The sequence below is a fragment of the Gouania willdenowi genome, chromosome 6 (genome assembly GCF_900634775.1).
Source record: "Gouania willdenowi chromosome 6, fGouWil2.1, whole genome shotgun sequence".
In the NCBI taxonomy this organism is placed as follows: Eukaryota; Metazoa; Chordata; class Actinopteri; order Blenniiformes; family Gobiesocidae; genus Gouania; species Gouania willdenowi.
This window is the reverse complement of record NC_041049.1, coordinates 28,954,104-28,979,682: the sequence shown is the minus strand read 5'-3', so window position 1 is coordinate 28,979,682 and position 25,579 is coordinate 28,954,104. Positions and strand designations below refer to the sequence as shown.

The 25,579-nt window shown below is 37.9% G+C and overlaps 1 protein-coding gene across 2 annotated transcripts; it reads left to right on the top strand.

Annotated features, from left to right (window-relative positions):
* The first annotated feature begins 2,497 nt into the window (after positions 1-2,497).
* On the top strand, positions 2,498-22,659 carry alpk3a (alpha-kinase 3a). 2 transcript variants are annotated; one of them, XM_028449718.1, is made up of 14 exons: positions 2,498-2,695; positions 2,979-3,235; positions 4,399-4,520; positions 4,614-4,731; positions 5,284-6,538; positions 15,474-17,772; positions 18,444-18,591; positions 20,187-20,314; positions 20,406-20,444; positions 20,516-20,790; positions 20,876-20,964; positions 21,043-21,260; positions 21,347-21,395; positions 21,475-22,659. In XM_028449718.1, exons 2-14 carry the CDS (start codon positions 3,099-3,101, stop codon positions 21,806-21,808), a joined length of 5,211 nt encoding a protein of 1,736 aa, XP_028305519.1. In that variant the 5' UTR covers positions 2,498-2,695; positions 2,979-3,098; the 3' UTR covers positions 21,809-22,659. The 2 variants fall into 2 exon arrangements, with proteins under 2 accessions (XP_028305519.1, XP_028305520.1); XM_028449719.1 differs by lacking the exon at positions 2,498-2,695 and having other exon boundaries at positions 3,101-3,235; positions 4,319-4,520.
* The last annotated feature ends 2,920 nt before the right edge of the window (positions 22,660-25,579 follow it).

Here is a 25,579-nt window from a genome sequence, read left to right as displayed (position 1 = left end):
CGCAAACACACTACCGTAATGCTGGGACTACGGAAGCATTTGCAAAATCATCGGCAGTTTCACGACGGCTATACATGTGAAAGACATACTAAAATGTATATTAAGTAACCTTAGATGGGTTTTTATAATGTATCAGTCATGAATGGTTGCACTTTTACCAGATAGGATGATATACAACTTGTAAAGGATATTTGAGAATGGCAGTATTTGAAACATTACGGTAATGAATGAATCTTCTAAAGCATAATGATGACCATATGATATATGTCATAATAGCACAATGCTAGGTTACATAACCTTTGCATTTACCCTACATTGCCCGTTTTAACCGTTCTCCAGGCATTCTGAACCTTCATCAGATAAATCAAAGAAAAAATGTGGTTATTGTCCAGATGACTTTGAAACTAGAAAAAAATGAAATGACCAGACAACATATGAATGCATCACACCATATCTGATCAATCAGATTGGCACGGCGCCAAAACAGCATTGAATGCAGAGTATTTATTTATTTATGTATTTATTTATTTATTTATTTATTTATTTAAATGCGTCATCTATATATTTTATTATTATTTATTTATTATCTTTATTATTATTTACCAGTTATTTCAAGTTATTTTGAATTGAATTCATTGGTGTTATTTTATCAACAAAAAAAAAAAAACTAATTGTATATTTCTACAAACCTTATTTTATACAGGTGCCTTTGTGGAAAATAAATTAAGTTCCAGTTGTGCAAGACTTGGTCTCTTCTTTTTTAAGTTCATACATGAGATGTTTACTGTACGCAAGGGAACCGTGGCAAGATTTATTACCAAAAATAGACGTGGGGAGTGAAAGTAACTAGTGACTTTTACTTTGAGTATTATTTAATTGAGCTACTTTTCGCTTGTACTTGAGTATTTTATGTATGACTTACTTAAGTACAATTTCAATCCAGTGACAGTACTTCTACTTCAGTATAATATATGAGTAGTCTTTACACCTCTGCCCAGGAGCCACATGCTGCCCATCGCCTGATTTTATGCAACCCCTAAAAACAAATACACAAAATGGCTTAAAAAAACACATAAAACAACAACTAAATATGCAAAGTGACTCTCGACATACAACATGACAATACAATTACACAATAAAATACACAAAATGACTTCAAAAACACACAAAATGAGAGGAAAAATGAACAAAATGACACAGAAAACAACAGCAAAAATACTCCTCGATTCAAAAATACACAAAACCACTACATTGTTACACTAACTGACTCTGAAACACACACAAAATGAGAGAAAAATACACCAAAATGACTCCAAACACAGATAAAACCCCAACAAAAATACAAGACTTCATACAAGAGAGACTTTAAAAACACAGAAAAAAGGGAGAAAAATACACAAAATGACACCAAAAACAAACAAAACTACAAAAAAAATACACAAAATAACTACTAAAAAAAACACAGAAAAAGTTAGTTTAAAAAAAAAAAACACACACATAAAATGATAACAGAACCACACAAGATAGGTGGAAAAATACTAAAAAGGGCTCCAAAAACATACAAAAACGTTGGTCCTTCCTGCAATAATGCTCAGATTAGTCATTATTCTAAATGCTGACACAAACATTGATGATGTAGGCCTCAAATTAGACAATTACATTTTGGTGGCATCAGTTGTGATAAAAGATACTCATGTCTATAGGCTATTGCTTATAGAAGTGGTATTTTATTATTATTAATAATGATTGTTGATTTTCACTTAAATGTTCTTAAATGACAATCCTGCAGTGCCCCAAACAATTTACAAAGAACTGTAATGCTGCTTCTTTAATCATTTTTTGTTGCTATCCATGACTTAGTGGAGTATATGTGGAGTACTCTTTTGGTATTCTGTAGCCAGATGTTTGATTTAACTGTGGAAAATTCCTCATGGCGCAAATATAAGTTTACTTTGCTAAATGTGCCTCTTTTTACACAGTACAAGAAAGTGCTGATGAAGGTGGTGAGGTTCAAGACTTTGTGAGTGCTCTGTTTTCTACATTTTATTGTATCCAAAACACTAATGTGATGTGAATAAAAAGATTGATTCCTTTTTTGCAGACAAACCTTGAACAATCAAACATAAAATGACTGGTCGGTGATTTAAAAAATAACTTTAGTTCTAATTTTTGTAAAGAGTGTAATGCTAATTTTCTAATCAAATTACCGGTATATATAGGCTTAAAGATTTGTAACTGGTGTAAAATTTCAACAACAACAACAAGGCTTTAGCCATGTGTTGAAATTCGTAATGAGAGCGACTGTCTTCACTCTTTAGCAAGGCACAGGAAAGGCTATTGGCTGCCGGTGGCGAGGTCATAAACCCTATAGATGTGTTTCCAGGTCCACATTGAATCCCTCACAGTGTCACAAATTAATGTTTCCATATGCGAGATTTAGAGAAAGGGGTGTGGTCTCTACAGGTAGACCACTGATTACACTGTGATCTGCTTGAAGGATTAACAGTTTCATTTTTTCTGACTTTCTTGCAGGTCTGAAGTCTAGCTTTGGAAAGTCTGATGTGCTGTTGCACCTATTTGTGGGCCAGCTATAAATAGGGCCGACACTGGCAACACATGCATGTCTATGATAGGCGGCTACAAAGTCTGTCCTCACAGACTCTGGCTTCAAAGCAATGCTGACCACATCTTTATGGTAAGTAGGACAATTTAGGAAGTTTCACGTCTCATCCACAATACAGTGAATATATTTTTGTTTCGTATAAGTAAAACATTTCTTTATGTGTTTAACCACTATCAGCCTTTTCCAGAGCTGATAGCTGCTCCTATTTATAACTTAGTCCAATGTAAGGCCATGCATTGAGTTTAAACTGTGTTGGACCAATGTCTGAGCAAACAACCTGTTGTGCACAACTTTAATTGTCTTTCATTCTTCTCTGTTTTCATAAATGTTCCTACTTTCTTTCTTTTTTTACCAGGACCTTTTACAAGGACTTCCTTGCTGACATTAAGCCTTAGCTTTTGACCATCTGTGAACACAGTTCTACTCGGTGGAGAAACCTTTGTGTTGGATTTTATGTCAATTGCATCGGTGGACAATGACTTCCAGGAGACCAATGATTCGCTCTTATTCTGGCAACGGGAGGACAAGCAGCTTTAGCGAGGACGAGGGAAATGGCAATGGCCGCTTGGAAAGCCGCAACACTTACCTCTCAAATGTCAGACCAGAAAACAGGTAAATAATCTCCTTTTAAAATCCATGCATTTAGTGACCATGTAAAAATATTTTGTTAATAACATGGATTAGATTGACAGCGTATTAGGGCCACAATGAGAGAAAGAAAAAGCTGACCTCAAGAATAAAGTCTAGATTTATGAGATGAAGAAAGTCATTATTTAAAGTTGGTGGAAGTTCATTTTCTTAATATTACGACTTCATTTTCTTAATGTTGCAAAATATGATTTCAATATTATGACTTAATAAAAGTTTATTTTTATAATATTAGGTCTGAAGATTCTTATAACATTACATTAAACACGTGGTCAGCGTGGTCCTAAATTACTATTGTAATTTAGAGTTGTGATACATTATATGAATAAAGTAGGTAAAAATACAAAAGGTAGTTAACACGCTTACAAAAGTGTATCAAATCCTGTCATTCCTTCTAAAAGAAAATATTAAGGATAAGGATACACCGTTGCATAACAGTAAGTGCATCATGTGATGGACAACGAATAATATGGTTTATCTTTACATAAATGTACACATTGAAACAAACATACAGTATATTGTGTACAAATATGCATGCAGTAGATACACATACACACATGTACATACAGTATATACAAACAAAACTTATATTATCCTTTTTATTTGATATACTGTAGTTTTATGGAGGTTGTTTTTTGTAATAAACAAACTTTTGACTCATTTTGTAAAGCTTTTGGCAAAGATGAGGGAACTTGTATTTGCTAGATAAACTCCATTTATGCAGAACCTAATCTTTCACTGACATTCCTTCATCTGCCTCCCCTCTGAATAGCTATTCAAGGTATTCTCACTACAGGCCAACGAGGTAATTTCTGCGTCAAAACATCCTTCCAACTAACAAGTTAACGGAACAAATTGTTGAATCCCAGGAATGAAAACACCATTTAACTTTAAATGTCAGTGTTAAGTGATCTGCGTCGATTTCAGTGTTGGATTGTCAGCGTTTGGTTTCTTGCCTGACGTCTCACATGCCCCTTTTTCACGTTCCTGTTACTACCAGAAACTTCCATTAACAACCTTCTTTTCTTATTGGAATGTACTGCCCAGAGGTGGAGAAGTCATGAAAATGGAATGTAAACAAATGCAGACGTGAAGCCGTTCTTTCATGCATTTGAGTCTCCCTGCAGGAGCACACTGTGCAGTGTTATGGCTCAGCTGACGGAGGACATCCAGCCATCATTTGAGACCACCTTGAAATCAAAAGCAGTGTCTGAAAACTGTAATGTGAAATTCACCTGTGTGGTATCAGGTAGGCTAGAAAGGTCTTTTACCTTTTTTTGGTACTGGAACAAGTCAGAAATAATTGCATATATTATCAATAAATGTAAATTGTTTTTCTCAGGATGTCCACCTCCAGAGCTGAAATGGTATAAAGATGATATGGAAATGGATCGGTATTGTGGACTCCCGAAATACGAAATCCGGAAGAATGGAAAAACTCATACTCTTCATGTCTACAAGTAGGGCAACCTTTTACTATTAATTCATCACTTTAATTTGTTATACCAGTGTTAGATTACAGTATTGTGTAAGGAGTAAAATCATTCCAAAATCTCACAAACACACAGAACGTATTTTACTAACGCCCAACGATTCACTCATAAACTCAGTGCAGTTTGCAAGTACAAAACATCATTAACAAACTACGGAAAAATGTCACGTGACTTTTGGCACACATGTTGCACCTTGCAGATTGACATAAAATACCAGTAAGCATTCAAGAGATGTCCTGTTTTGTACTTGGAGGACATTAAAAGATTTAAAATTTTGTACTTTACTATAATCTTTGCAACTGATTACATGTTTCTTTGTAAGTGTAAATGTTCTGTATTTGTTGGATAGGTACATTTCTTATTTGCAAACCAAAATTCATTTTCATTTGTGAATGATTTTTTTGCATTTGCAAATCACACTGAGTTTGTTTGTGAATGGTTGGGTGTGAGTGAAACATTGTGTGTTTGTGAGGTTTTGGCATGATTTTAACTCCATAATTACTTTCTTGTCTTTTAAAGCTGCACGCTGGACGATGCAGCCATCTATCAGGTCTCGGCCAGCAATAGTAAAGGTATTGTTTCTTGCTCTGGAGTTTTGGAGGTCGGGACTATGAGCGAGTTCCAGATCCACCAGCGTTTCTTTGCAAAGCTCAAGCAGAAAGCAGAAAAGAAGAAAAAAGACATGGATCAACAGAATAAAAAGGAAAACATTCTGCAGGAGAATCCACAGAGAGTCCCAGAACCTCCCCAAAGGAAAAGGCATGTGCAACCAACAGAGAAAGCACTGGTCAAGGAGCCCATGGAGCAACTGGAAACATCTTCAGGAGTCAATGGAGTTCACTCTGCAGACAGGGACTCTGCTTCAGTAATAACCCTGGATAATGACTCATCCTCACAGGAAATACAGGCCACAAAGAGATCAAAGCTGTCTAATGGTGTGGATGCTGCTGTTAATAGCACCAGTAGCACCAGTAGTTCTAGAACCAATATGATGGGCATTGGAGGTGAAAATTGTTATGATGGAGGAATGAGTTTGGCCCAGTTTTTGGCGGACACGCTCCAGTCTCAGGATGCTGATGAGAAGATGAGCTCATCTGTAGAGGAAAAAGCCAACGAGGCAGACAAAGCTGCAGCGAGTGAACATAAGGAGATAGAGAACAATAAGGATGTAGAAGAAAAGGTTAAAAAACAGAAGGAACAAGAGAATGTGTTACAAGAAGCGTATGAGAAAGCACAAAGACGAGAGGAGGAGTTGGTCATTGAAAGAGAGAAGGAAATAGAGAGGCACCTGGTGGCCTTCCACACAGCCTCTCATGGAAGGCACGGCTCTGATGCTAAACATCACAGCAAGAACCAGAAGGATCACGAACATCACAACATCCAGACTTCCATCTCCTCAATGTTCCACTCAGTTAAAGACTTTCTCTTTGGTAAGAATAAAAAAGACTCTCATAGCTCCCGACGTTCTTTAACTGAGCGTGAGGAAAGAGATTTTGACCATCAGCACCACTCGCCCCAGTCCCCACGCCCTGAGACGCGCCCATCATTACAGCTGCAGCAGAAGCTTCATTCAGAGGAAGAACAATGTGAACCTATGGAAACAGATGGACCCAAAGAACAGAAGTCTGAACCATGTCAGCTCATCCTTGAAGACTTAGCATCAACCTGTAACACAGCAGATGAGACCGTGGAAGAGTTCACTGGACAGAATGTAAGTGATGATGTTGTGGAGGCCACGCAGAAGAGCACAAGTGGGCTTCAGCGTAACACTGAGGTAAGGACCGTGGTTTCCTAAGAGAGCTAACTGTTCTTTGACTGATCATTTATAGGTTTTCATCTCCTTGGTTACATGTTGTCTTTAGAATCTAAGCTAGAAAACACCACCTTTTTAATGAGCGCTCATAAAGAATATAAAAGAGTGAGAGACCTGTTGCATCCTGTGGTGCAGTGTACAGTGGCACACAAAATGAATAATAAAATATCTTAAATAGGCTGCTTACCCTTAGATCTGTCACTAGTCTATTACAGTACACGGGTTAACACACAATGACATGACAACTTTTATCACATCGGGGTCACAAAATTATGATTGTCTTATCATCAGGGTCACCATTGATAAGAATGACCAATCTGAGCATTAACACAGGCAAGATCAAAGCATCTGTGTGTGTTTGGAGTACTTTTATATACAGTATAGACTGTACCTCCATCAAAGAGGTAATGTTTTCACAGACTTTTATTTTTTGTTTTTTGTTGATTAGCAGAATTATTTCAAAAGTACTGAACAGATTTTTGACTAAATTTTAACCAAAGACCTTAGGCCATGGAAGGTTCCATTACATTTTGGAGGGGATGTGGATTAAAATTCTAATTCTCGATCAGTTTGAAAAATAAAAAAGATCCCTATCTCTCATCATAGGTTTCATCTCGATTTTTGGACGAATGGAAGTGTCCATACAATCGGACCTAGTGTATGGTTATTGCTGGTAATATAAATTTCTTCCAAGTCCTTAAAGTGTGGATGATCATGTTACTATGATCAGGATCACTGATCCAGATAACTGATAATATCTGACAAAGAAGATATCTGGTGCTTGGCAGAGGTTTGCACTCTTGTGTTCATGTTTTTATCTTACATTTTACTTTTTTGGATAATTTTGTGTATTTTTTCTCTCATTTTGTATGTTTTTATTGTTGTTTTTGTGAGTTTGAGGTTTGTATTTGTACAATTTCTATGGGGACCTCACAAAATTGGTTTGCCAGTTCCCCATGTATGACTTAGAAATACATTTAACTACTGTTGGTGTTGATTTACAGACTCAAATAAATCTATAATGAATGTTTTTAAATGATAAGGAAGTGGAGAAACTACCAAAAACCCAATGTGCTATCCTAACCCTAACTGGTCAACCTCCAAATCACAGACTGGTCTGTCCATCCCAAACCCTTTGCATCTGACCTGCAACCTTTAAGCTTGACTTTGCTCTTACATCAAAATCACCATGACACTGTGAAAACACTCAAAATTTAAAGGTTAAGGAAGCAGAGAGAGGAAAAAGTACTAGAAAAGGAAACAGAAATAGCGGAATGACCAGTGCTTTCAGTGTAAAAAAAAAAAAAGTTCTGGTACTCCCCTAAATGAGCTGTTATCAGTCTGTTATTCTAATATGGGACAAAAACATGGGTGATATTTATATACTGCATGGGTCTATCTATCGATCTATGTATCAGAGATTGCAAAGAACTAAGCCAGTTCTAAATCAAATCCACATGAACCAAGTGTCATGGAGCCACTTTTATTATCATGGCGTTAACGTGGATATAAAAAAATAACATAACAAATAAATACAGATATCAAACAAAAGCTCCTCAAAAACATAAATAAGTGATAACTCCCATTTAGAGCTAATATTTTGAAACAATAATAATAATGTTGTTCTTAATAAGCTTATTACTGTTACAGTTTCTTTCTGTAATTGTTTTTTCTCTTAGTATTAGGCCTGGCCGCTTTTTTTCCCAAATTCGCAAAATCATGCCACTTTAGCAATAATATCTTACCTTTTATCTGAAAGTAGAATGTCAATGTCTCTCATACTCAATATATGGAGTATTTACATCCATACACAGAGGCCCCTATCTTCATCACCTAAAGTCCAGCTTTGAGCAACGTTTTGATTACAGCACCTGATTTGTCAACCTAGCTTTGCTCTGTAGACATGTCTCTAAAAATCCGGTGTGGTAGATTCAACAGCTTATCCAGTTGGAGGACTACATGGTGCACTGTGTGCTACAATAAGGGATCAGAAAATGGACTTTGTTCCACGAACAAAAAGTGTTTTAAATGATTTTGTTAAGTTTAAAACATCCAGTAACGAGATTTCTATTTTACAATGAGAAGGCACTAGCATGATTGACAGGCAGGTAAGCCTATTATCAGTCAGCTTTACGCACAACAGCTGCAGCAGCCTGTGTGCAAGATCTCAGTGCAGCCTGGCTGCAGATGTGAATGAGAGGAGACATTAAAAGAAAAGACGACGTAAATGAATGAATATTGCACAGAGCACATAGCTGATGTGTACTGTGCCACCTTGTTTGTCCTCGTAAGATGGTTGAATGAGCTTTTTCTATGGAACACCGGCTCCCTTTTCACCTTTTTATTCTGCCAGGTTTAACTTACTGAGCCACAGCACCGAATAATTCATATGTTTGAAGAATGCCTCGGTGTGCACTGGTCTGTATTCTGTAAAAAAGTCCCAGTATACAACGTGGGGTCAAATTGAAAAGTACCAGTACTATGTACCATTGCATACCGGCCCACTTAAAGCAACAGTATGTAGAATCTGTGAGGCTGGTATGGAAACAGCTACCCTTCCTGTTTCAAACATGAGAATCAGAATCAGTAGAGTTTTGACACAATACAAGGATATGTATTGGTAGACGAGAACAAGGATAGCAAAATGAAATAATAATGAAATAGTAAAAAACAGTGTTAAAGGGATCCTCCACTGTTTTTACAAACTAGAATAGAAGATCTATGGCTAATAAAACGCATTATTTTGCATCATATTCTTTTTATTAACTTTTAAAACTGGGACTACTTTGCCCTGTGCGCTGCCATGTTGAAATTACGTCATTGATGAAGTAAATCGCCCCTTTTAATTCATTGAGTTCTACGGGAGGTGAAGCATTTAGAATCATTTAGCAGCTTTTTCAGTCAAAATGACAGCTTGCGCTGCTTTGAATTGCTCTAAAAATGAGTAAAACTTTAAAAAATTGATGTAAACCTCTTTTGTTTACTGAAAGATGATCAATTAAAACCTTGACTCGAAAAAATCTGTGGTCACAGGGGGCGACAGATCCCACTCTGCTGTTTCATAGACGCCATTGATAAGAGAAGAAGAGCTCCGTATGCATGGAAATAAAGGCAACCAGGATATGCAGAATCCTACTGCTGCCCAACGCAGCTGATTCTAATTCTAATGAGCAGCAGTGAATCCTGGTTGCCTTTATTCCCATGCATTCAAAGTAGACACACAAAATAAGAACTAAAATACTCAAAGGACAACTAAAATAATTAAAGTTACTCCAAAACCCACAGAATAACTAAAGAAATACATAAAAACAACAGAAAAATATACAATACAACAACAAAACACACAAAATGACTCAAAACTCACAAAACTACAACAAACACACACAAACCCTTTGTTCTTTCTCATGTTAATGGTCAGATAATTCTAAATGCTAACATGAATGTTGATCATGTGACCCGCAGATTATAGGTACCTTCGTACCTATAATCTGGTACCTTCGTACCTATAATCTGGTACCTATGTAAAAGAAAGGAAGAATTATTCTATAGATGTGGGGTGGTTGTTGTGTGTTGGTACTTACTAAGAACTGATACAGAACATTTGACGAATGAGGCCTATACATCAGAGATTGGGATTAATCCCATGTGTCAAACTTGCGCGTCATATTACAAACAGGGTTTAGCATGAGGGAGGTCATGATCTGGTCTGGATAAGCAGTAGTGAGTCCTGTGGCCCTCAACATGAAAGGAGGGCCTTTTCTCATCGAACACATTCCTCTGTTACTCCCCCGCTGCCCATATCCTAAAATAAACCTCTTCCTCATCGAGAAGGAGAAGGAGGAGGAGGGCCACACTTCTGTAATCTCAGTTTGCATGTTTTACTAATCTTTTCTATCATGTGGTGATATATGTGTTTAGCTTTGTGCTAGTTTCATTTTTGCGACTGTACGACCTTAATTATTCAGCTTTTTTTTTTTTTTTTTTTTTTTTTTTTTTTTTTTTTTTTAAAATAATTGGGGAGTGGTGGCCTAGTGGTTAAGGACGCTGGGCTTGTAATCGGAGGGTTGCCGGTTCAAGCCTCACCTGGGCCGTCACTGTGGGATGTTGAGCAAGTCCCTCAACCCCGAACTGCTCCCCAGGCGCCGCAAAATGGCTGTCCACTGCTCCTCTAGGATGGGTTAAATGCAGAGGACGAATTCCATTAATGTACTAACATTACATGGCCAATTAAAGGCAAAAGCCCCCGATTTAATTTAATTTAATTAAATTAATAAATTAAATTAATAATTAAATTATGCATGTTCTCCCCATGTTTGCGTAAGTGTTCTCAATGACAAAAACATGTATCTTAGTGTCACTGGGACGTTAGGTTCAGCAGGAAACAGCACAGATAGATTGGAAAACCTTTAATTGTTAATGGCTGCTCTTTAATGACTGTAATTAGTGTTTATTTATTTATTTATTTATTTATTTTTTAATTTTAATGCCAGAATGGAGAATAAAGCTGTGTTGAGCTGTTATCAACACATTTTAATTCATGTAAACACATCTTGAGCATCATACAGATGAAACAATCATGGTGCCACACATTTCTGGACGACACAGCTCTAGGGGAACCCTGAGAACAGAAATGGGAATCTGGCGGCAGACTATTTTTGTGCAACACATTTTTGCAAAATGAGACAAAACACACAAAAACATTAGCTGAAATACAAAAACACACCCAACCAACAGAATGATTTGAAAAACACAAAAAATAACGGCAGCAAAACTACACGAAATAAATCCAGAAAACATGAAATAACAGAAAAATAATGGCATACAAGCGGGCATGTAATCGGAGCGTCACCGGCTCGAAACTCAACTGGGAGATCATTTTGGGATGTTGAGCAAATGCCTTAACCCCAAGCCAACCGTTACATTATTATTAATTAATTACACAAAAAATGTGTTGTTTCCTGTGTTAATATTCAGATTGGTCATTATTCTAAATGCTGACATAAATGTTGATGTGGCCCTCAGGTCAGATACAATGTTTGTGGCCCCCCACTGTGATAAAAGGTACACATCTCTGCCTTAGAACAAAACTAAGAATATGAATGCCCAGATACAAACAAAATCAACTACTCATGTCACTGATCACATTAAAGCTAATTTTATGACTATTTGCTATACTTGTATACGTCTTGTTCATACTTGTATACTCATCTTATTCTGATGAGGTCAGAGATGAGAAGTTACGTTCACAGTGGGGGTCACAAACGTTGATTGTATCTGATCTGATGGTCACATTGTCAACAATGATGACAGCATTTAGAAGAATGACCAATCTGAACCTTATTATGGTCATTTTAAAAATATGTTGTTTTCTGTGTTTTTTATATTTTTGTGTTCTATTTCTGTTTTTTTTTTTTAGTCATGTAATTTTGTGTTATTCTTGAATCATTTTTTGTGTTGACTTTGGGAGCCACACAAAATTAGACAGAGTGCCGTATGTGGCCCCTGGGCTGACAGTTGCCCTTGTCTGGACTCGGTGATGATTCTGTCACTGATAGAATTGACAAACAGGTGTTGAGTATTACTATAAAAAGTTAACAATTGTTTGTAAAGGGGTTTTCTGCCTCTATCCATTCTCAAATGCTTCTATTTATACTGTTGAGGGTCACAGGGCACCGGGGTCTGTCACAGCTGAGGGTGAATTGAGGGCACGTCCTGGACAGGTGGCTAGTCCATCACATGGCTAACGCACTACAGGCAAATGCAAATTACCCCTCGTAATATAAGGGTCAACGTACAGACTCCGACACATGTAACAGAAAACCAGTACCCAAAGAAAACACAGGCATCTTCATAAAAACACCAGCATGCACTAGTCTCCCACCATGTCCGAGCAGGAAAATTACCTTATTTAAAGTAGAAGATCCATGTTTAGTCTAAACAAAACTTACCAGATGGGATTTTGTTAAACCTAACAACTTAAGAAAGTCTCTTTATACAGACTCCATGGTTGTTGGCTGTAGACCAGATGTGGGCAGCTTTTATCACAGTGGGGGCCACTAACATTTGAATGTTTTGGTTTTGAGGGCCACATTATCAACATTCATGTCAGCATTTAGAACAAAGACCAATCTGACCATTAATACAGGAAAGAACAATGCGTTTGTGTATTTCTGTAGTCATCTTTTGTATATTTGTTATCTTTTTAAGTTTTTTTTTGAGAGTCATTTTGTGTATTTTTGATGTATTTTTCCATCATTTTGTGTGCTTTTGGAGTCATCGTGTGCATTTAATTTGGATGTAGTGTTTTTAAAACTTCTGTTCCTTTGTATCGAATATGTTGAAAGCTAACATTTATTATTAACATGCTAATGTGTAGAATAGAGAAGTGAGGTAACAAAACATCTACGTGCCAATTCTTTTTTATCAATTTGGACAAATTACCCATACTCTTCATTCTGCGTTGTTGTGGTTAAACAGAGAGTTTGGTATTTCAGATTTAAGAGGAAGTACAGTTATTTTGCGGGTTTTTCTTTTTTCCCTATTAGTGCAACATGTATTTACACATTAAGGTGCAGCTGACAACAGTTCCTTCCATCGAAAGCAACAACTTCTTTTTTTCTTGAGCGTTTGCTGCTGTGCCAAAAATGTCACAAGACACCACGTGTTTACATACCTCTACTGCAGATGGCTCAGCAATGGGAACAGCCAGAATATAAACAGATAAGAAAAGCAAACCAATCACTTCTGCATGTGTTCTATAAAGCCATCTGCTCACTAAAGGAAGGACCTAGCACGGATAGGGACAGGAAGAGACTCAATAAACTGATTAGGAGAGCGAGCTCTGTCCTGGACCATCCACTGGACTCTATAGAGGAGGTGGGTGAGAGGAGGATGTTAGTCAAGCTGACATCCATCATGGACAACACCTCTCACCCCCTGCATCAGACTGTGGAGGTTCTGAGCAGCTCTTTCTGCAGCAGACTCATACACCCACAGTGTAAGGAAGAGCGCTACCAAAGGTCATTCCTCCCAGAAAGTGTCTATTTGTACGGTTGCCATGTGGACAACCCCCGGTGCTATTGGTACGATTACCAAAATACATGTATGTAATGTTTCAGGGTTAAGGTTAGGGTTAGGACTAGGACTAGGACTAGGTTTGAGGTTTAGGGTTAGGTTATAACCCAATATTGCAACAATTTTTAGGGTTAGGGTTTAGGGTTAGGTTTAGTCTTAGTCACGTGACGTAAACTGACCAATGACTGACCTGTAAATAATAATGTTTCCTCCACAGCCTTACTATGTGCAATATTACTCATCCTCATTGTAAAACCCCACTTACCGATTATTTATATATGTACATATACTGTATATATATATATACACACGTGTGTGTGTGTGTGTGTGTACTGTTGTCTTGAACAAAATCTATTATTTAATTTATTTTCTATTTTTTATTTTATTTTTATTGTATATTCTATTTTTGCTTTAATTCTTCCTTTCTGTATTTGTATTTATATTTTTGTTTGCTTGCTCTTTTTGTCTTTGGATGCTGTAAATGTGTGAATTACCCCACTGTGCTATAAAATAAAGGATAATCTAATCTAACCTATACAAAATTATTCTCAAAATGCACAAAATGACTTCAAGGGCCTCTACTACAAAACTAGTTAACTTCTTCCCAGGGTAAATCACCATGATAACTTGTGGATAAGATCTGACCAAGTACAAAAGTCCAATCAGTTCTCTTGGAAAATGACCTGCCCATTGTTAAAAGATTCTGCTTGATGCAGATCTGACAGCCGTGCTTAGGAAAGAAATATTATTAATGAATAAATGCAATTCTTTCATTTATGATGACATTATGAAGAATATAGTTTTTTATCTGATAGAGCCTGTCTGGCGTGCTCCGAATCTGCTGATGAATAGTCATTTATTCATTCATACAGTTTCTCTGTGTTTGTGATTGGTCTGGCTGAAGCCACCTGGGTTAAGTGGACGTGTTGATAACCAGCTTCGTAGTACAGCTGCTCTTTGACGGAGAATGTTTGGTTAAGTGAAGCCCGCTAACGGAAATATCCTGGATATATCTATCCAGCTTCGTATAGTACAGGCCCCAAAAATATACTAAATATAGTATAAAAACAATTGAAGAACAAATTAAAACAAAATACACAAAATCAGAGAAAGTTTACAACAGTATAAATATGCAAAGTGAATCCAAAAACACAAAACGACAACAAACACGCAAACACAGAGCCTTTGTTCTTTCCTTTATTAAAACTCAGATTGGGAATTTTTCTAAATGCTGACATTAATGTTGATAATGTTGCACTTGTTTGTTGCCCTGCTGTAATAGAATTTACGTGAGATGCTCTTTGTGCTGGAGTTAGATACTCTGAGTGCTCATTAGTTTCATTTCTTTGTTTTTGTTATTTTATCCAACCTTGATCTAAAAATGAACTCTTTTGTAAACAGCTGCCTTTCACATGACAGGAAGTAAATGACGTTTCAGTAATAGGCACATAAAACAGTATTGACTTACTAAAGCCACACCCCTTTTTGTGCAATAGCTGCTGTACTGGATTTGTTTAATCTGGCAGTATGCCCCTTCTCTGTTTGGGGATGTTAGCAGTGCCGTAGCATGTCAGTGTTTGCTTATTTATGGCTGAAAAACATGTCTCAGTCTAAACGTGACACTGTCAAAGGTCACTGCTGTCAGTTAGCTCGAGGAAAAGCCTTAAAAAAAGGCCTCAAGATCATAAACATGTGAAATGGATCCTGTTCTGTACATTCATAATTACATAAAGTGTCAAAAATACACCCGTGTTAAATGTTAAGTGAGCTCTTCTGACACTGAAGATGTAAAGAGGTGTTTGATTTGTTCACTTTTATCTAGGACTCTGCATCTGTGGAAGTGACACCAGTAAAGCCAGAGCCGCAGGACATCTCACCACAGACATCTCAGCATGTTGCCATAGAGGAACCTGCACTAAAGGAAGAGATTTTTATAATGCCCCCCACTCAAACACCACCAGATGAAGAATGTGTCTCCATATCCACCATGGCCAGTATGGAAGATTTTTGGACTCCACGAAACAGCATTATTTTAGAAAGCAACAGCCTTGATGAAGCGATACCTGACATTCTGCAGGAAACAAAGATGTGTATTAATAGCTTGGACGAAAAGAGTGAACCAATCACAGAAGAAGTATTTTTTTTCAATAACTTACAGGAGGAAGAGAAACCCCTCGTCGACACAAACAGACCTTATATTACTGAATCAACATTTGTGATATCAGATCAAACCAAGCTAACTGAATCTGAAGCACATGAGCAGGTGCTTGTTCCTCAGGCTGATGTGACGTCATACTTGGCCGAGGGAGATCATGTTGTTGAGGATGAGACCAAAGATAATTCACAAGCTCAGGAAACGAACCTTCCATCTGCTGCGGAGACCTCAGACATTGTTGACCCAATAATTCAGCCTGCGTGCACACTTTCTACAGACCAGGAAATCACAGGCAACCACAATTTAGATGAAAAACAAAGTTCAAACTTCGGTTTTACAAGCGGTGAGGAGAGGTGTGAGTGGAACAAGCTTGATAATTTAGCTTTGGAGAACATTCATGACCATTTAGATTCACATTTCTCTCATGTTCCAAAAATTAAAGAACAAGTCAGTTTAGAAAGTGTGAGCGTTGAAGTGAAGAGTGAAAGTTTATTGATTGAAGCTGAGAAGAGTGTTCCAGTCGAGACAGAAAAGCTTCCTGAATGTGTTCCTGGAACCCAAAACAAAAACAATATTGAGAAGCAATCATGTGATATTACACATCTGGACACCAGTAGTGGAGAGCAGGCTGTGACCTTTGAGAGTGAACCACAAGTTGTAATCTGTGTCGTCCCAGATATTGAACAGAATGATTATCATATCATCTCCAAAAACAAAACAACTCAGCCTGATCTTGAGGAATTAACTGTACGGCCAAATGATTCTACCCCAAAGCAGTCAGAACCAACAGGCGTGAAAAAGCATGACACAGCTCATTTAGTAGAGTTCACAAAACCTGATGAAAGCATGGCCAACTCTCCTGACAGCTTGGATACTCAGAAACCTTTGCAAAATGAAGAGCACCTCTCACCCACAGAGAAACTAAGGACAACCACTCAGCAGCAGCAGCCGCAGCAGATGGACTTTGCTCCTATTCCTGTTATAAATGTTTCATGCACTGATGACAAGGAGGGGGCTGCATTAGGCAACGCCCATATTTCACACGTGCAGCCTCGAGTGCCTTTGTTTGTAGTGCCACCAATCTCTATCACATGTCATGAAAGTGATCCTGATGTGAGGCTGCCAATTCACAGTAAGAGTTTAGAAAAAGAAACCTCCGTTGACACGCAAAGAGGAACAAAGCAGAGGGAAGACAAAAATATCACAGCAAATGAGGGTAAAAGTCCATCCATGAAAGAGGATGAAGAAGAAAAGTCTGACAAAAACACCCCTGCTGTCCAACAAGAAGTAGTAACTCAAAAAGCTGGAGAAAACGTGCCATCACTGAGTAAAACAACAGAAGATGACCTTGTTTCTGAGGTAATGAAGGAAAAATCCTTGAAAGATGGCCGGACAGAAAACTTTACATGTATGGAAGATCTTCAGAAAAATAGAGTGTCTGTTGAGAGACTGGCCTCTAAACCCCCAACATATCCAGCACTGAGTCCAGGTAGCCTACGAAAGTTTATGTCTAAAACTAATACAGATGCAGACAGCACAGACAAAGCAGATGAAGACCTCAGTGGAGGCTCTACTCCAACATCGTCCCTCTCCTGTGAAAGCAGTCCCCGCATGAAACGCAGAGACAGTCTGACTCTGATCCGATCAGCCACGCCTGAGGAGTTAGCTTCTGGTGCACGTCGCAAAATCTTTATTCCAAGAGCGAAAGAGGACTTGGAGACATCAGTGGACGCTCAAGGAAAGAGGGAAAGTCCATACATGTCACCCAGCCAGGCTCGTAGAGCTGCTTTACTCCAGGCTTCCACTGGACAACTCACTCCACCAATGGAGAAACGCTCGCCGTTGCTGATGCGCAGAAAGGCAACCTTAGAGGTTCCCAAAGTCACTGATGAGCCTTCTCCAGAGGAGCAAACTGGAACTAAAAAAGACGAGAAACCAGAGGAGAAGAAGTTGGACCCATTGAAAGGTAAACATCTATCTGCACACCTTGATAAGGTACTAGTTCACCACAGGGATTACACACAGAGACAGGCACCAACTCACACATTTCTGACCCTCAGGGCTGGCAGGCTGCAGATGAACAAATATGAATGTGTTCGGATTAAGGAAAACCAGAGCAGATAAAACAACAAGCTGAATGCACAGAAAAAATGGGACGAAAGCTTATAACCTACAAAATGTGAGAAAGTCATAGTACTCAATGCAGCAGAATAACTGCCATTATGTTCTGTAGTAATGCTACAAATTAAATACAGTGAGTTGTTATTAACAAGCTGAAAAGCAACGCTTTTCCCCCTGAAAGGGACATAAACAGTGCTATCAGTGGTCTCACATTCAACTAGTAAAACTGCCCACACAGAGTAATTTTATTTATTTAAGTATAACCTTTATTTATATAGGTATAGTCCCATTGAGACTCATTTACAAGAGAAAGCTGTATGTTGAAATTGCCACACAATTCTGAGGGGTTACACTGACTCTGAGGGGTTGCGAGACTCTCTATAACTCTCAGAATTGTAAGTTATAACCTCAGTTGAATCAGTATTTACCAACTAATGTATCTCGTGCTTCAGTTTAACCTACTATATCCAATTTTAATAAATCATTTCAAAGTCAAATTATCTTCTTGTTCACCAGCTCCACAAGTAATCCGTAAGATCAGGGGTGAACCATTCCCAGACGCCTCCGGACACTTGAAGCTGTGGTGCCAATTCTTCAACGTGCTCAGTGACTCCACCATTAAGTGGTACAGAGATGAGGAGGAGATCCTGGAGTTGAAGAGGAGGTGAGAGCCACATGTTTAAACTTCTGAAAAAAACACAATCTAAACATTTCAGACACTGGAGAGCACAAATGGTTGAAAAGTTTAGACCAGACATGGGCAATGTCGGGAGCCGGGAGCATATGTAGTCTAATTCTTTTCAGCCCCCAAAACTATCACACAAATTGCCTCCAAAAACAAACTAAATGACAGAAAACTACTTAAAAGTACTCCAGAAACACACACTATGGCAATTAAAATCCACAAAATGACATCAAAGACATGGAAAGTAACAGAAATATATAAACAGATCTAGAAAGATTCCAGCTGGGGAAACAATATTTTAATGAGAATCAGTAGGAATGGTTTGAGGGTCAAAGTGCTGCCCGTGCTCGTCTGCCATTTTTATGTTCTCACTTGCAGAGGCGTGCTGCGACTGTGACTGCGATTTCCCCTCAGCATGGACACACAGATGTATCTGTGGCTAGACACAGGAACTGTAACCCGACACAATATTTTCTCATCTCCAGGCAGCATTAAAAGTCTAAATGTGTGTCAGTGGTTGCTGTGTCAGCAGACTGCTGCATGTCTGACAACCTGTGTCACAGTGACACCTACTGAGTGAATCACACAAATCCAGGGACTTACCGGTTACATCACAGATGGGCAACGCACGTGATTGTCTGATGAAACCCACGTTATGATAATTCACATTATCATTTAGCATCTAACAAATCTAAACTTTATTATTGTGATTTTTTTTTTTTTTTGTATTGTTTTGTTGTTATTTGACCTTGTTCTCTGTGTTTCACGTGTTTTGTATATTTCACATCTCTTTTATTTGTTTGTGTTGTCGTTCTTGTGTATTTTTGTTGTTGCTCGTGAGTTGTTAGTATCATTTAGTATATTTTTTTTCTATTATTTTGTATGTTTTTGTTGTTTTGTATATTCTTCTGTATTTTTTAGACATCTTGTGTATTTCTTTAATTATGCTGTGTGTCTTAACTCCTTTTGTGTTTTATAATGTGCGTGCTTGATTAATCTATCTGTGGATAAAAATCTCAGTGTAATGTACAGTCTGTGGTACGTGAGCGCACGACTGTGAGGTGGCAAACATTGGTCAGTCCATCACATGATGATCTATATCTTTATGCATTTACCACTAAATGTTCTTTCTTATTTGTCACTGTCTGATCCACGCGTCAACGTGTACAAAGAGTGACCTGCACATTGTCTGCTAAGAATGAGCAGGTTATTTCCAAGAGAACTTATTGGTCAGGAGGCAGATTTTTTATTGCTATTATTTATCCAGAACTTAACAATCATAAGTTTACATAGTGATTTACCCGGCTAAGAAGTTAACCAGCGTCGACTCATAGCATAGAAACCCGAGTTAACCCTGAAATTAAATCAATCTTGGTAGTACAGGCCTATTGTGTGATGTGGCGGGCAAACTAAATAACATACTTTGACGTGAAAGCCCACAATAAAGTAGCAGTTGAAAAATGTCCATCCTCATGCAGTAATGGTGACCTGTCTATCAAAATGAGGTGTCAAATGAGGTTTAGCTCCGCCCCTGACCTGATGATTCATGGGTCTTTTTCTACTTTTCTCTCAAGCCGAGGAGATGAAACTCAGGTAGCACTGGCCATTGTCCTTGCGTCCAATCAAGACTGTGGAGTTTATGGCTGCACCATCCAAAATGAATATGGCACTGATACGACAGACTTCCTGCTCAGCGCAGATAGTAAGTTAAAGCATGTAGGACAGAGGATTACTGAATAACCTATAACATGTATCACATGTGACTTTACATGTCTGTATTTTCCGTTTTGCAGTTCTATCAAATATCCTCCTTCTCCGAGATGACTTGGAAGGTATTTTCCGCTCCCCTGTCTGTATCACATCTGCTCTTCACACCCTAATATTACCTCTTTGTGTGCTTCAGTTGGAGAGGAGATAGAAATGACCCCAATGCTCTTCACAAAAGGCCTCGCTGACTGTGGCAGCTGGGGCAACAAGTATTTTGGCCGCATCATAACTGAAGCTTCACACATTGGTGAGGGCTGTGCTCATAAAGCCTGCAGGGTGAAGGTTATTTATGGCCTGGATCCTGTCTTTGAATCCGGTAGCACATGCGTCATCAAAGTTCAAAACCCCATTGCCTATGGAACCAAAGATGAGAGCAACCTCGTGGAGAGAAATCTAGACATTACCAAACAAGTGAGTACAGATGTTTACTGCATCACACGGTGGCATTTAAAATATTAATACTTTTGTTTGGTTGTTTTTTTTTTGCTTTTGGCAGGAATGTAAAGTCCAGAATATGATTCGAGAATATTGTAAAATATTTGTTGCTGAATCAAGAGTGAATGAAAACTTTGGTTTCTCCTTAGAGTAAGTCATACAATGCTAATTTATTATTAATTAAATGCTATTTACCATGTTTCAACTTTCCTTCTGGGGTTTCCACAGAGTGATTCCTCGATATCTGATGTACCGGCCTGCAAACTCTGTCCCGTATGCCAGTGTAGAGGCTGACCTCAGCGGTGACTTCTGTAAGTATGCAACTATGGATGCTCAAGGCAAGCTGATTACAAAGAACGGGTCTGAAGTGGAGCAGAAATGCTCCACCTTCCAGCACTGGATTCATCAGTGGACTCATGGCAATCTGTTGGTCACTCATCTGGAAGGTGAGCACATGAAACTGTCAAGAAACACTTGTTTGGACATCTGTGCATCAGAGGCTGGTAATCATGAGTTATGTCTGTTTTTGCAGGTGTTGAAACAAAAATGACAAACATTAGAGTTGTGACCAAGTCAAGCGGGTTTGTATCTCATCAGGACTCTAAAATGCCACGATTGCTGTTCAACAACTCTAATAAAACATTGTCTGATTCATTTCAGATACCAAGGACTGACCCAGCAGGGCTCCCCTGAAGTCTACGAGCAATTTCTGACACATCATCAGTGCAACTACTACTGCGGCCTTCTGGGTCTGCGCCCATTGAAGTCTACGGAGAATTTACAGCAGTCCAGCAAGATTAAGGGCTCCAGGAGCCCCTTGCTGAACCGCAAGGTGGGCTCCAACAGCCCCCAGCTGCAGAAGAAGGCCCTCAGCCCTCAGACATCTAGAAAGACTAGCTCGAGTCCAAAGGTCAGCAGAAAGGTTCAGGAGGCCGAGGACAGTAAATCAGTTACCAAGCCTGCAGAAACACCTGATGTTCTTGAAATGAGGTAGGAATTAGAGCTTTCTTTGTTTTTTAAGAGCCAACATTATCTGTGAATTTTTAGTTAATTAATCAAGTACGACAAGGAGAGAAAGACTTGAGAAAGTCAATTATAGATCTGACTTAAAGAAGAACACTGTGAATTCTGATTAATATATTTGAGACGTCCTGGAACAATGGACATTGTGTCATGTTTTGATATGATTAAAAGCTCTCACAAATGTGACAGCCAACGTCATTTTTATAAAACAACTGGCAAGAAAAACACTTTGGACAAAACTGATGGATTGCTGATACTGCCTCAGAGTCTTAGCTCTATGAGTTAACAAACTATTAGCCAAATAGCATTAGCCAATTACCCAAATTAAAAAAAAAGGAGGCTGTAATATTAATTGAAACACAAGTATAAAATATATCTATGTTACTAAAATAAGGGGCATGCTATACAGGGTACGTTATGATCTTACTTAACTACGGCTGTCTGTGTGTGAAGGATGCAACACGTTTGTTAAAAAATGTATTTTACCACCAATCCAAAGTGTGTATGAGTAGGAGATGATCTGTATTACTTGTTCTTGTAGCATGTTTTTTCCACACAACAATGTTGATCTACAGCTGATGTAGCTACGTATATGTATAAAACAATCATTGCAGTGTTGAAGATGTGCGCGTTTGTGCACTTTGCTTTACATCTTCATTTTAAAAAGTGTTTCACTACTTTTGTATCTACCTTGCACAGTTTCTCAAGGTCTGTACTGACCCTCTAAAGATTTTAACGTAGACATGGGCAACTGGCAGTCCAGGGGCCACATGTGGCCCTCGGTCTAATTTTGTGTGGTCCCCCAAAGTGAACGCACAAAATGACAGAAAAATACACAAAAGAACAGCAAAAATACGCTAAAGGATGATGAAGTTATACAAAAATAACAGAAAAATACAAAAACTTACAACAAAAATACACAAAATGAGAGACAAGTATATTAAAAAAAAATTTCCAAAAGCAAACAACAAGACAACAAAAATAGACATAATTACAGAAAAATAAACAAAATGAGAATAAAGATACAAATAGAAAGATTTGGAGAAAAATATACAAAATGATGATGGATACAAAAATGTAAAGCACACAAACCCTTTGTTTTTAATGTGCCAAATCTCCCAAAACAACAAGAAAAATACACAAAAGTGATTCCAGAAACCCCAAATGCAAGCAAAAAGGACTCAGAAAAAACAAAGAAATGATGGAAAAATATATTAGTGACTCCAGAAATATACAAAATACACAAAGTTACAGAAAAATTCCCAAAATGACAATAAAAATAAACTCTTTCTTCTTTCCTGTGTTAATGTTTAGATTGGTCATTATTCTAAATGCTGCCATAAATGTTGATAATGTGACCTCAGGATCAGATACAATCACATTTTTGTGGCCCCTGCTGTGATTAAAGTTGCCCATCTCTGCTGTAAGGAACATCTAATTATAATTAGTTAGAGCATCGCTGCATGTTTTCGATGTCAGTCCATACAGTACATGCACACACACACTGCACATTACTTTATTGTAATTTTACATTTAATGAAGTGCCTTCCCCTGCTGTAAAAATGATATGGTGTGTGTATACACTGCAGTAGCACTCCAGAGTTCAGACCATTGAATGCGTCGTGATCAGCCAATCAATGAGCAGAAAAGTGTGTTAAACAGTTCCACCACGCACTGCTTTGCACGTGTGCTCATAAATGAGTGTCATTTAGTGGCAGCACCTGACCTAAGGTTAACAACACCAACATAAATAGCTGAACAACTGAGCTTAAATGTGCAAAAAGCTGAGTGGGATTCACTGTTTAGCATCAAAAGAAGGTTTTTAAACCATTGTGTATTTAGATATTGGTTTTAAGGACAGCAAAGTTCAAAGAAATGTTAGAAAAGCAAATAAAAGTTCAAATTGTTTACCATAGTTAAACCACATACCGTAGGTGAGACGCCTTCACACATAAGAAATATATGAAGCATTTTAAGGTATTCTTTTATTGGATTCTAAGGTAATGAGTTGCCGGAGACTTCTCATAAACTGTCAAAGTTTATGAATTTGTTATAGGCTGCATGTAGAAATCACATTTCAGGGAAAATAGCTTCAAGTTTAGATTTAAGGTGAATGTTAGGGGAACTAAGATGTGGTCTGTTTGTAGTCTAATGTGTTATGAAGAGAAATATGTGAGGGAGTGTGTGAATGACTGAGTGAGGAAGATGTTCACAGTGTGTTCTTTCGTCGTGTGTCACACCGTCTCACTTGTTTTTTTCTAAATAAACAGATAAAACACATCTTGGTTTTCATGTGTTTATTGTTCAAACTTTTAAAAAGGATCAAAAACAATATAAAAATATTATTTATATCACGTATATAAATGAAAGCCTAAATACATCTCGAGGCATTATTTTAAAGGCTTGTTGAGGTTCATCTCAACTGATTTTACACTAAACGTCACACAAATACTGATAGATATAAACATAGATAGGTACATGTACAGAAAGTATTGTACAGAAAAAAAAAACTTTTAAAAAAAAAAGGTTTGTTTATGACAAACTCTGACACCAAGACTAACACTTTTCATTTTAGGGTTTGTAATTTTCTACTGATAGAACAATCACATAAAACATTACTTTTGTTCACTTTTTCTCCCTCTTTAGTTTAGGTTGTCAGAAAAAACTTGTTACACGAGAAGCTGGAATTTTCTAATGCGCTAAATTTGCTTGTTTTGGTCTTGATTGCATTGTGGGATATGGATTCCTGTATACAAATGCATAGAAGTGTTTTTACTTCATTATTAATGTGATTTCTTGTGTTCTTTTGCCAGATGAAGAGGAGAGTGATTTGCTTGAAACCATTTTTGTTTCTAGTTTTTTTCGGATATCCTTCGTTTTATCGCCTCACTCAGCGAGTAATTCAATTTTGACCGGATTTGGATCTTTCCATGTCAGCCCCAAAAATAAACATCCACTGTTGTTTTGCCACAGCTTTCACTCAGTGAAAACACCAGAAAGGTCGGCCAGGGGCAATTTTGAGAAGCTTGATTTTCAATGGTATCATAAACATAAAAATCAAAGAATATTTGAAAAGAATATGTCCATTTGAATGCTGGCATAATGGTTTACAGATGTAGTATTTCTGTGTTTAAAAGAAATGAAGAGGAACATAAAGTGATTAACAAGCTCTCTGGTGAAATTTCAACACCTTACTGTAGTTATGAATTACTCTGCTGCTGCTGCAATAAAAAACACACACTTCATGAAGCAGCCTTTGTCATCTCATAATCAGAATAGATGCTTAAAGCTGCAGTATGTAGAATTGTGAGGCTGGAATGGAAACACTTGCTTCCCCCCTCCCTGTTTTGAAACTACTGCATCCTCGTGAACACACACAACAGCAGAGCTATTTGCAACTTTATCGCTAAATCTGACGACTTTCCAATTCTTCATAGCGACCTTTTCTTATGTTATTGAAGAGTTTGACTAGTTTGATGTTTTAGAGACTCTGACATGGAAGCTTGTATCACTGTAGTTACTTTCCTTAAAGGTAGTCCGCGACTCTCAAATCCCTCTCTCCCCCTCCCTCCCTCCCTGCTGCTCTCTTGCCCTGCCTCCAAAGTCCCTCCCTCTGAGGAGGGACTTTGCTAACATCACAGTAATATAACATGCTCTGTTAAAAGTCCAAGGTTTACAAGCGATTTATTCCGTCTGTTATCACTCTCCCACTGATGCCAGTTCGAGGCATAGATGCCCGATT

Excerpts from the sequence above, each read along its gene's own strand:
- alpk3a (XM_028449718.1), top strand. The coding sequence starts at position 3,099 with ATGACTTCCAGGAGACCAATGATTCGCTCTTATTCTGGCAACGGGAGG. Across the intron at positions 17,773-18,443 it reads GAAGTTGGACCCATTGAAAG|CTCCACAAGTAATCCGTAAG; the intron begins GTAAACATCTAT and ends CTTGTTCACCAG. Across the intron at positions 20,445-20,515 it reads TCTCCGAGATGACTTGGAAG|TTGGAGAGGAGATAGAAATG; the intron begins GTATTTTCCGCT and ends TGTGTGCTTCAG.